The 11,491-nt window shown below is 50.4% G+C and overlaps 1 protein-coding gene across 1 annotated transcript in view; it reads left to right on the top strand.

Annotated features, from left to right (window-relative positions):
- The window catches only part of LOC137336047 (myoferlin-like), a 129,065-nt gene extending 121,217 nt beyond the window's left edge, over positions 1–7,848 (top strand). The window contains exons 51-53 of the mRNA XM_068001549.1: positions 119–228; positions 1,418–1,565; positions 7,277–7,848. Of these exons, the coding sequence (XP_067857650.1) occupies positions 119–228; positions 1,418–1,565; positions 7,277–7,306 (288 nt within the window). The 3' untranslated portion in view covers positions 7,307–7,848. The remainder of the gene's footprint in view (positions 1–118; positions 229–1,417; positions 1,566–7,276) is intronic.
- The last annotated feature ends 3,643 nt before the right edge of the window (positions 7,849–11,491 follow it).

An 11,491-nucleotide genomic window follows, 5' to 3' on the forward strand; every position in this document is an offset into this window, starting at 1 on the left:
GAGGCGCTTCCTGACGTGACCCCCCTGAACAGCCGAGCCGTAATTTTAAACCGTCGGGAGTCATTGCCATGATTTGATGCCTTATTTCTGTGTTTATTTCCTCATTTGGTCGGTTTAGGGTAAAGTCGAGCTGACCCTGGAACTGTTGACAGAACTCGAAGCAGAAGAGCGGCCTGCTGGGAAGGGGAGAGACGAACCCAATATGAACCCCAGACTGGAAGCACCAAAGTATGTTCGGAGCAAATGAGCCACAAAAAAAAAACTGCCCAGCTGTCAAGAAAATTAAGCTCAAAGTTTGCATTGTGCCTGAAATCTTCTTGGGCCATTAATCTCAATCGGCTAAGTTAAAAATCAGGATCACAGACCCTACCTAACAAGGACAAACAGCCAAAATCAGGGATAGTTTAATTTACAATGTGTACGGTGCCATAAATATTCAAATATCCTCATCTTTTGCACTAATTTCTGTGCTTCGAATGAGCTCAACAAATTGTCCCATTAATGAACATACGAACAGTGACAGACAGGAAAAGGCCCTTTGGTCCATCCAGCCTATCCCACACAATCCTGTTACCTTGTGTATCACAATATCTACACTGCCCACCCCACCCAACACCATGTGATCTCCTGGGAGAGGCGGAAAACCAGATGTAAAAACCCAGATCAATTTGGGGGAAAAATCTGGGAAATGCCCCCCCGCCCACATGATCGAAACAAGTCCAGGAGATCACTCTGGCCCTGATAATTCGATGCATTACATTGCCGTCCTTTTGTATGAGGTGATCTCCGGCCCAGCCAGAAACAGGTCCAGCTCTCGCTCGAAGGAATTCAGCGAATCTGCGTTCACCGCACGAGCCGGCAGCCTGTTCCAGAGGGCCACTATTCTCTGGGAAATGAACCACCTCCTGACATCTAACCTCGATCTGGCCTCGTACAACTTAACATTGTGACCCCCTGGTCCTCCTGAACCTATTTAATTGGAAACTGTTTCCATTGGCACAACAGTCAGAAACCAGGGGACACAGATTTAAAATAATTCACAAAAGAACCCGGGGAGAGATGAGGAGAATGTTTTTACACAGCGAGTTGTGATGATCTGGAATGCGCTGCCTGAAAGGGCGGTGGAAGCAGATTCAATAATAACTTTCAAAAGGGAATTAGATGAATAAATGAAAAGGAAAAGTTTGCTTTGGTGAAAAGAGCTGAGGGAGTGGGACGAATTGGAAAGCTCTTTCAAAGAGCTAGCACAGGCACGATGGGTGAAATGGCCTCCTTCTGTGCTGTAAGACTCTGTAACTAGCAGAAGTTTGGTTAAAGGTTTTTAACTCGTTATCGGTGTACATATTGCGGATGGACTAAGTGTTTAAGCAACTGTTGAGCCTCCTCGTCCCATTGTTTCACTCCATCCGTTCTCCAGCCGTCCAGACACTTCGTTCCTGTGGTTCCGGTCTCCCTTCAAGGTAATGAAGCATGTCGTCTGGCGCAAGTACAAGTGGTGGATTATCTGTGTGTTGCTGCTGGTGGTACCGGTGATCTTCTTCCTGTCTCTCCTCAACTCATTCCCTGTAAGTATTCAGAAAGAGCCACGATACAAAGAAATGCAGTGAAACCTGTATGAACGGTCACTTACTGAGAGGTCCAAATAACTAGCATGGTAAAATATACAACAGGCACTCGCAAATTAGGAACAACAGAGAGCCTTCAGTGCACCAAGCAACTTCTGCAACTTAAAACACGGGACACGCAGGACAGCGCGAGGCGGCTGCAGGTTTTGTGAAAGAAACGGCTTTTGTGGAATGGGGAGCTCTTTACCCAGCATCCATAGTGGCAGAGAAACCACCGTATCCCCGGGACAGAGCCGTGTAAACATTCAATCCCCGGGACAGAGCCGTGTAAACATTCAATCCCCGGGACAGGGCCGTGTAAACATTCGATCCCCGGGACAGAGCCGTGTAAACATTCAATCCCCGGGACAGAGCCGTGTAAACATTCAATCCCCGGGACAGAGCCGTGTAAACACTCAATCCCCGGGACAGAGCCGTGTAAACATTCAATCCCCGGGACAGAGCCGTGTAAACATTCAATCCCCGGGACAGGGCCGTGTAAACATTCGATCCCCGGGACAGAGCCGTGTAAACGTTCAATCCCCGGGACAGAGCCGTGTAAACATTCAATCCCCGGGACAGAGCCGTGTAAACATTCAATCCCCGGGACAGAGCCGTGTAAACATTCAATCCCCGGGACAGAGCCGTGTAAACATTCAATCCCCGGGACAGAGCCGTGTAAACATTCAATCCCCGGGACAGAGCCGTGTAAACACTCAATCCCCGGGACAGAGCCGTGTAAACATTCAATCCCCGGGACAGAGCCGTGTAAACGCTCGATCCCCGGGACAGAGCCGTGTAAACATTCAATCCCCGGGACAGAGCCGTGTAAACATTCAATCCCCGGGACAGAGCCGTGTAAACATTCAATCCCCGGGACAGAGCCCTGTAAACATTCGATCCCCGGGACAGAGCCGTGTAAACATTCAATCCCCGGGACAGAGCCGTGTAAACATTCAATCCCCGGGACAGAGCCCTGTAAACATTCGATCCCCGGGACAGAGCCGTGTAAACATTCAATCCCCGGGACAGAGCCCTGTAAACATTCGATCCCCGGGACAGAGCCGTGTAAACATTCAATCCCCAGGATAGAGCCGTGTAAACATTCAATCCCCAGGACAGAGCCGTGTAAACATTCAATCCCCGGGACAGAGCCGTGTAAACATTCAATCCCCGGGACAGAGCCGTGTAAACGCTCGATCCCCGGGACAGAGCCGTGTAAACGCTCGATCCCCGGGACAGAGCCGTGTAAACATTCGATCCCCGGGACAGAGCCGTGTAAACATTCAATCCCCGGGACAGAGCCGTGTAAACGTTCAATCCCCGGGACAGAGCCGTGTAAACATTCCATCCCCGGGACAGGGCCGTGTAAACATTCGATCCCCGGGACAGAGCCGTGTAAACATTCAATCCCCGGGACAGGGCCGTGTAAACATTCGATCCCCGGGACAGAGCCGTGTAAACATTCGATCCCCGGGACAGAGCCGTGTAAACGCTCGATCCCCGGGACAGAGCCGTGTAAACATTCAATCCCCGGGACAGAGCCGTGTGAACGCTCGATCCCCGGGACAGAGCCGTGTGAACTCTCAATCCCCGGGACAGAGCCGTGTGAACACTCAATCCCCGGGACAGAGCCGTGTAAACATTCAATCCCCGGGACAGAGCCGTGTAAACATTCAATCCCCGGGACAGAGCCGTGTGAACACTCAATCCCCGGGACAGAGCCCTGTAAACGCTCGATCCCCGGGACAGAGCCGTGTAAACATTCAATCCCCGGGACAGAGCCGTGTAAACATTCAATCCCCGGGACAGAGCCGTGTAAACATTCGATCCCCGGGACAGAGCCGTGTAAACATTCAATCCCCGGGACAGAGCCGTGTAAACATTCGATCCCCGGGACAGAGCCGCGTGAACACTCAATCCCCGGGACAGAGCCGCGTGAACGCTCGATCCCCGGGACAGAGCCGTGTAAACATTCAATCCCCGGGACAGAGCCGTGTAAACATTCAATCCCCGGGACAGAGCCGTGTAAACATTCAATCCCCGGGACAGAGCCGTGTAAACATTCGATCCCCGGGACATAGCCCTGTAAACATTCAATCCCCGGGACAGAGCCGTGTAAACATTCGATCCCCGGGACAGAGCCGTGTAAACATTCGATCCCCGGGACAGAGCCGTGTAAACGCTCGATCCCCGGGACAGAGCCGTGTAAACATTCGATCCCCGGGACAGAGCCGTGTAAACATTCGATCCCCGGGACAGGGCCGTGTAAACATTCAATCCCCGGGACAGAGCCGTGTAAACATTCAATCCCCGGGACAGAGCCGTGTAAACATTCGATCCCCGGGACAGGGCCGTGTAAACATTCGATCCCCGGGACAGAGCCGTGTAAACATTCGATCCCCGGGACAGAGCCGTGTAAACGCTCGATCCCCGGGACAGAGCCGTGTAAACATTCAATCCCCGGGACAGAGCCGTGTAAACATTCAATCCCCGGGACAGGGCCGTGTAAACATTCGATCCCCGGGACAGAGCCGTGTAAACATTCAATCCCCGGGACAGGGCCGTGTAAACATTCGATCCCCGGGACAGAGCCGTGTAAACATTCAATCCCCGGGACAGGGCCGTGTAAACATTCGATCCCCGGGACAGAGCCGTGTAAACATTCGATCCCCGGGACAGAGCCGTGTAAACGCTCGATCCCCGGGACAGAGCCGTGTAAACATTCGATCCCCGGGACAGAGCCGTGTGAACGCTCGATCCCCGGGACAGAGCCGTGTGAACACTCAATCCCCGGGACAGAGCCGTGTGAACACTCAATCCCCGGGACAGAGCCGTGTAAACATTCAATCCCCGGGACAGAGCCGTGTAAACATTCAATCCCCGGGACAGAGCCGTGTGAACACTCAATCCCCGGGACAGAGCCCTGTAAACGCTCGATCCCCGGGACAGAGCCGTGTAAACATTCAATCCCCGGGACAGAGCCGTGTAAACATTCAATCCCCGGGACAGAGCCGTGTAAACATTCGATCCCCGGGACAGAGCCGTGTAAACATTCAATCCCCGGGACAGAGCCGTGTAAACATTCGATCCCCGGGACAGAGCCGCGTGAACACTCAATCCCCGGGACAGAGCCGCGTGAACGCTCGATCCCCGGGACAGAGCCGTGTAAACATTCGATCCCCGGGACAGAGCCGCGTGAACGCTCGATCCCCGGGACAGAGCCGCGTGAACGCTCGGTCCCCGCGAACTCCCCGAACTACTGAGATTTTTTACAGTATGTGATCAGTTTGAAAATAAGGACACCTGCAAAATAAGATCAGCTGATAGCATTCCCTACAGTGCCCATCATTTACAGGCTTCACGACACTGGGAATGCTGGGATTACACAGCCTGGCCTTTCAGTGTCAGACGAAAGGACCTCCTGGAAACTTTAAACCTCTTCCTTCTCCTTTCTGAGGCTGGCCCTCGTGCTGTGTGTTCATAGCGTTTAATACAGGATGCTGTATCCTTTCCAGCAATTAATCCTTCTCAGTAATCATAGACCTGCATTCGTTCAGGAAAAACTCCTTTCCCAGTCCTCGTTCCCAGTCATTACTGATTCTGTGTTCGTTCCTTACCTTTTCAATGAAATCTCTTGTGTTTTTTGAGATTGTTGTGGTGATCGAACCATTCAATCTCCCTCTGCTGCTGTTCCTCTTCCTGACTGGTTAAGTTTTAACTCTCTCTGCCTTTCTTCCTTGTGATTGGTTGTCCACCAGTCATGTTGTGCAAAACCTTTCTCCCCAACTTCAAATTCCCCGTTACATTGTACCAAAAAAAAATTCTCAGCCACGATGATATTCCCCAACCCAGTCTCTGAATGAAACATAGCAAATTTACGGAGCAGAAGGGAGGCCATTCTGCCCATCGTGTCTGTGCCAGTCGAAATGAGCTATCCAGCCTAATCCCACTTTCCAGCTCTTGGTCCGTAGCCCTGTAGGTTACGGCACTTCAGGTGCACATCCAAGTACTTTTTAAATGAGTTGAGGGTTTCTGCCTCTACCACCCTTTCAGGCAGTGAGTTCCAGACCCCCAACACCCTCTGGGTGAAAAAATTCTCCTCAGCTCCCCTCTAATCCTTCTACCAATCACTTTAAATCTATGCCCCCTGGTCACTGACCCCTCTGTGAAGGGAAATAGATCCTTCCTATCCACTCTATCTTTTCTCAAAATTTTCTGTGCCTCGATTAAATCTCCCCTCAGCCTCCTCTGTTCCAGTCAAAACAACCTGAGCCTATCCAATCTTTCCTCATAGTTAAAACTCTCCAGTCCTGGCAACATCCTCATAAATCTCCTCTGTACCCTCTCTAGAGCAATCACATCCTTCCTGTAATGTGAATGAGAGGAAAGGTTTTGATCAGAGTTTAAATGCTGTGGGTTGTCAGTGGATTATCGTGCGGTCCGAACTCTGAAAACCTGCACCTCCATTTACAGCACGCAAATGTAAAGATGCTTGACCTTCCACCAGCTTTACTCTGTATCTAACCCTGTACCTGCCCTGGGAGTGTTTGATGGGACAGTGTAGAGGGAGCTTTACTCTGTATCTAACCCGTGCTGTACCTGCCTCAAATGGAAAGTGTTCCAGTTTCCTCCCCCACCGCCCCAGAACAAAAAGTTTTCTTGTGTAAATATATAAAAATGTGGGAGGAGCTGTGCCTGTACTCTGGAGGTACAGGAAGACAATCCAGTTCTCCCCCCAAAGTCATTTTTACAGGAAGAAAGCTAGCTGTACTTTTCATCAACCTGCCCATCGGAGATGGAGACTGCATCTTCATTCAGAGAGTGCTGATTGCTGTATTTGATGGTTTGTCTTTTGTTTTTATGATACATTGTGTGAGGGGTCACCCCAGCGATGCTGCACTGCTGGTTTAAACAGAAGGAGTGTGTGGAAAAAAAAGTAACTCTCGAGCAGTGTAGCTGCGAGGAAAGAGCTGCTTCGCACTCTCACACCAGTCAGCAAAATCCAGTGGCTTGGTATTTAATGGCAGTGTTAACTTTATTACAGGGTCTTAGTTTGTCTTGCCTGCGCCTCGATTGACATCTCACCGTAAGTGTGAAATGCCTGGTCTGCGCTGAGTCACCTAATCTCGGCCAAGGTGGTGTCAGGGGTGCAACTATTGGTCTCAGTGCCCCCCTGGGGAGGGAGAAATCCACACATTTCCCAGCTCCTGACCGCCATCCAATAGTCCCTGCTGGAAAGTGCGTGTGCGGGCTTGAGGTGAGGTCAGCATTGCACTGTCCAGTGGGATAACCTGCTGACACTCCCTGTCCACACTCGCACTCGAGCAGATCACTCTCGTGCAAGGACAGCCTGTACTCGTGCAATCGCAGGAGCTGAGGGGAGAAAATTGGAGTGGAAATTGAAGTGAAAATGTGTTGCCTGAGCTCCCGTCGAGTCGGCGAAGACTGCAAGGGAACTGTTCTTGCAGCAGGGATGCAGATTACCAGTTAGCAGATTACAGTCTGTCAGTAGAGTTTGTTTTGCACCCTTACTGCAGACGGTTGATCGCACTAACTGATGGATGAAGCTAACACTGCCGCCATGCAATAAATTGGGGTTTTTTTATTATTTTTTTTTTCCTTGAATTTGTTTTTTTTAACAGAATGCTCTAGCAAACTTTTTGTTGCAGTCCACCAGATTCTATAGAAAGAAAAAGTGACGAGAAACCACCCAGACCAGAAGCCACCCAGTCTGGCGGCGAGGGACTCAGCGCAGGAGGGAGCGACAGCTGAGAAGCCTGCGTCCAGCTCGCTCTTTTCCCTTTTATTTATTTTGGTGTTGGTTGTATCTGGGAAAGCAGTTGGGTGTGTGTGTATGTGTGTGTGTGACAGGAGTTAAGGGGCCAACGAGGGTACTGAATCCCGTGTGTGTTTGTGAAAGACTTCAACCAACCAAAAAAACCCCCCCCAAGGTTCCTTCCTCCAAGTCTGCCTGCACTTTTCTGTCGTCAAACAGAAAGTTTTATGCTGGAGATATTGAAGAATGAGTATTTAAAATTACAGGGATTGATCCCTTCGTACTTCAGATGCATGGTTTCCATTCGCCAGCACATTCTCGAATTGTTCGACATTCCCCGTTTACTTGCATTTTTGTCTTTTTTTTAAAAACTGTTTTTAAAGGGGATTTTTTTTTTCAAAGAATTTGTTGAAATAACCTTTAAAATATTTTGTACTTGTTAAATATATATCAACTCAATGTAAATAAAACACAAAAGTACTCTGACTTTGCTTAATATCAATTTTGTATTTTTGTTTGTGATACTGGAAATAACAGCTAGTCGGGAGAGATTACAGGGCCAGGCTGGAATCTGATTGAGGGTTTGGAAATGGCTTATGTCTAATAATGGACACCCAGGAGTGAGTTACAGGCTGGGATCTAATGGAGGAGTTTGGATAGTTTATACATAGAACACATAATGGATACCACATGGTCGTAATTTAGTGGAGTTCAGCCATCATTAACAGCGATGTGAGAATAGCTTATCAAAGAAATCTGATCTTCAAAGATGAGGTAAGAGTCTTTAATTGTCTTGCTGAGATCTATTTTTATGTGATGCAAGCAGTAAGATTTCAAAGTCGTAATCTGAACTCGCCAATCTTATGGCTGTTGTGAACATCTCCAGATTTGCTCTGGTGGTTTCTGACATCGTTTGAACCCCTTGACCTGATCTCTGTTGGCATGATGTGGAGATGCCGGTGATGGACTGGGGTGGACAAATGTAAGGAGTCTTACAACACCAGGTTATAGTCCAACAGCTTTACTTGAAATCACAAACTTTCGGAGGCTTCCTCCTTCGTCAGGTGAGTCAGGTTTCCTCCTTCACCTGACGAAGGAGGAAACCTCCGAAAGCTTGTGAATTTAAAATAAAATTGTTGGACTATAACTTGGTGTTGTAAAATTGTTTACATCTTTATTGGCAAACTGTGAAGGGTTGAGGGCCATGATGGAGGACGTTATCTGGGTTGGAAAGAGTTGGGGATAATAGGACGTAAATTAAGAAATGGTTTTTCGGTGATGCCATTCCTGGGTTTTTGAACACTGAGTTTGTAGGAAGATGGGCAGAGTAAGAGGGTGTACCACGGGTATAAAACCTGGTTAGAGTGGAAGATGGTGAACTGAGTCTTAATTTCAACACAGAGGAGGGACAGTGTGTCGGACGAGGTGCTTGGAGCTTAGGAACAGCGAAGTAGAGAATGAGAAGGGCTGCAACAGAGAGGAGTTACAGACCAGAGGTGAAGGACGGATTATCTATCAGACAAATTGTTTCTGTATCCTGCCCAGGATTGTGGGTAGGGGTGCTAGAAAAACTGGCCCAGGAGCGAGAGCAGGGTGCTAGAAGAGTGCCCCGGAGTGAGAGCGGGGTGCTCGAAGAATCTGCCCGGAGTGAGAGCAGGGTGCTAGAAGAGTGCCCCGGAGTGAGAGCGGGGTGCTCGAAGAATCTGCCCAGGAGCGAGAGCAGGGTGCTCGAAGAATCTGCCCGGAGTGAGAGCAGGGTGCTCGAAGAACCTGCCCCGGAGTGAGAGCGGGGTGCTCGAAGAATCTGCCCGGAGTGAGAGCAGGGTGCTCGAAGAATCTGCCCGGAGTGAGAGCAGGGTGCTCGAAGAATCTGCCCGGAGTGAGAGCAGGGTGCTCGAAGAATCTGCCCGGAGTGAGAGCGGGGTGCTCGAAGAACCTGCCCCGGAGTGAGAGCGGGGTGCTCGAAGAATCTGCCCGGAGTGAGAGCAGGGTGCTCGAAGAACCTGCCCCGGAGTGAGAGCGGGGTGCTCGAAGAACCTGCCCCGGAGTGAGAGCAGGGTGCTGGAAGAATCTGCCCCGGAGTGAGAGCAGGGTGCTAGAAGAATCTGCCCCGGAGTGAGAGGGTGCTAGAAGAATCTGCCCCGGAGTGAGAGCAGGGTGCTAGAAGAATCTGCCCGGAGTGAGAGCAGGGTGCTAGAAGAATCTGCCCCGGAGTGAGAGGGTGCTAGAAGAATCCGCCCTGGAGTGAGAGCAGGGTGCTGGAAGAATCCGCCCTGGAGTGAGAGCAGGGTGCTAGAAGAATCTGCCCCGGAGTGAGAGGGTGCTAGAAGAATCTGCCCCGGAGTGAGAGGGTGCTAGAAGAATCTGCCCCGGAGTGAGAGCAGGGTGCTAGAAGAATCTGCCCCGGAGTGAGAGCAGGGTGCTGGAGGAATCTGCTCTGGAGTGAAAGCAGGGTGCTAGAAGAATCTGCCCCGGAGTGAGAGGGTGCTAGAAGAATCTGCCCCGGAGTGAGAGCAGGGTGCTGGAAGAATCTGCCCTGGAGTGAGAGCAGGGTGCTAGAAGAATCTGCCCCGGAGTGAGAGGGTGCTAGAAGAATCTGCCCCGGAGTGAGAGCAGGGTGCTAGAAGAATCTGCCCCGGAGTGAGAGGGTGCTAGAAGAATCCGCCCTGGAGTGAGAGCAGGGTGCTGGAGGAATCTGCTCTGGAGTGAAAGCAGGGTGCTAGAAGAATCTGCCCCAGAGTGAGAGGGTGCTAGAAGAATCTGCCCCGGAGTGAGAGCAGGGTGCTGGAAGAATCTGCCCCGGAGTGAGAGCAGGGTGCTAGAAGAATCTGCCCCGGAGTGAGAGGGTGCTAGAAGAATCCGCCCTGGAGTGAGAGCAGGGTGCTGGAGGAATCTGCTCTGGAGTGAGAGCAGGGTGCTAGAAGAATCTGCCCCAGAGTGAGAGGGTGCTAGAAGAATCTGCTCTGGAGTGAGAGCAGGGTGCTAGAAGAATCTGCCCCGGAGTGAGAGGGTGCTAGGAGAATCCGCCCTGGAGTGAGAGCAGGGTGCTGGAAGAATCTGCTCTGGAGTGAGAGCAGGGTGCTGGAAGAATCTGCTCTGGAGTGAGAGCAGGGTGCTAGAAGAATCTGCCCCGGCGTGAGAGCAGGGTGCTAGAAAAATCTACCCAGATGTGGCAGTATTCTAGTCCTAAATGGATTTGGATTTTATAGTACCGAATGATCGGAAAAGAAGAAACAAAGATTTGGAGAATATTGGCCAGGACACCGGGGAAAATTCCCCTGCTCTTCAAATAATCCACCTGAGAGGGCCTCGATTTAACATCTCATACTCTGTATCTAACCCGTGCTGTACCTGCCCTGGGAGTGTTTGATGGGACAGTGTAGAGGGAGCTTTACTCTGTATCTAACCCGTGCTGTACCTGCCCTGGGAGTGTTTGATGGGACAGTGTAGAGGGAGCTTTACTCTGTATCTAACCCGTGCTGTACCTGCCCTGGGAGTGTTTGATGGGACAGTGCAGAGGGAGCTTGAAGAATCTGCCCCGGAGTCCCGGCAGATTGGAAAACTGCTAATGTAACACCCTTATTTAAAAAGGGTAGTGGGCAGAAGGCTGGAAATTATGGACCAGTTAGCCTAACATCTGTGGTGGGTAAAATTTTGGAGTCTATTATTAAGGAGACAGTAGCGGAACATTTGGATAAACATAATTTAATAGGACAAAGTCAGCATGGCTTTACAAAGGGGAAGTCATGTCTGACAAATTTGCTTGAGTTCTTTGAGGATATAACGTACAGGGTGGATAAAGGGGAACCAGTGGACGTGGTGTATTTGGACTTCCAGAAGGCATTCGACAAGGTGCCACATAAAAGATTATTGCTCCAGATAATCACTGGATTGGGGGTAATATTCTGGCATGGGTGGAGGATTGGTTATCTAACAGGAAGCAGAGAGTTGGGATAAATGATTCATTCTCGGACTGGCAACCAGTAGCCAGTGGTGTTCCGCAGGGGTCGGTGCTGGGTCCCCAACTCTTTACAATCTATATTAACGATTTGGAGGAGGGGACCGAGTGTAACGTATCAAAGTTTGCAGATGATACAAAGATGGGAGG

This window comes from Heptranchias perlo, chromosome 20 (genome assembly GCF_035084215.1).
Source record: "Heptranchias perlo isolate sHepPer1 chromosome 20, sHepPer1.hap1, whole genome shotgun sequence".
Taxonomy (NCBI): domain Eukaryota; kingdom Metazoa; phylum Chordata; class Chondrichthyes; order Hexanchiformes; family Hexanchidae; genus Heptranchias; species Heptranchias perlo.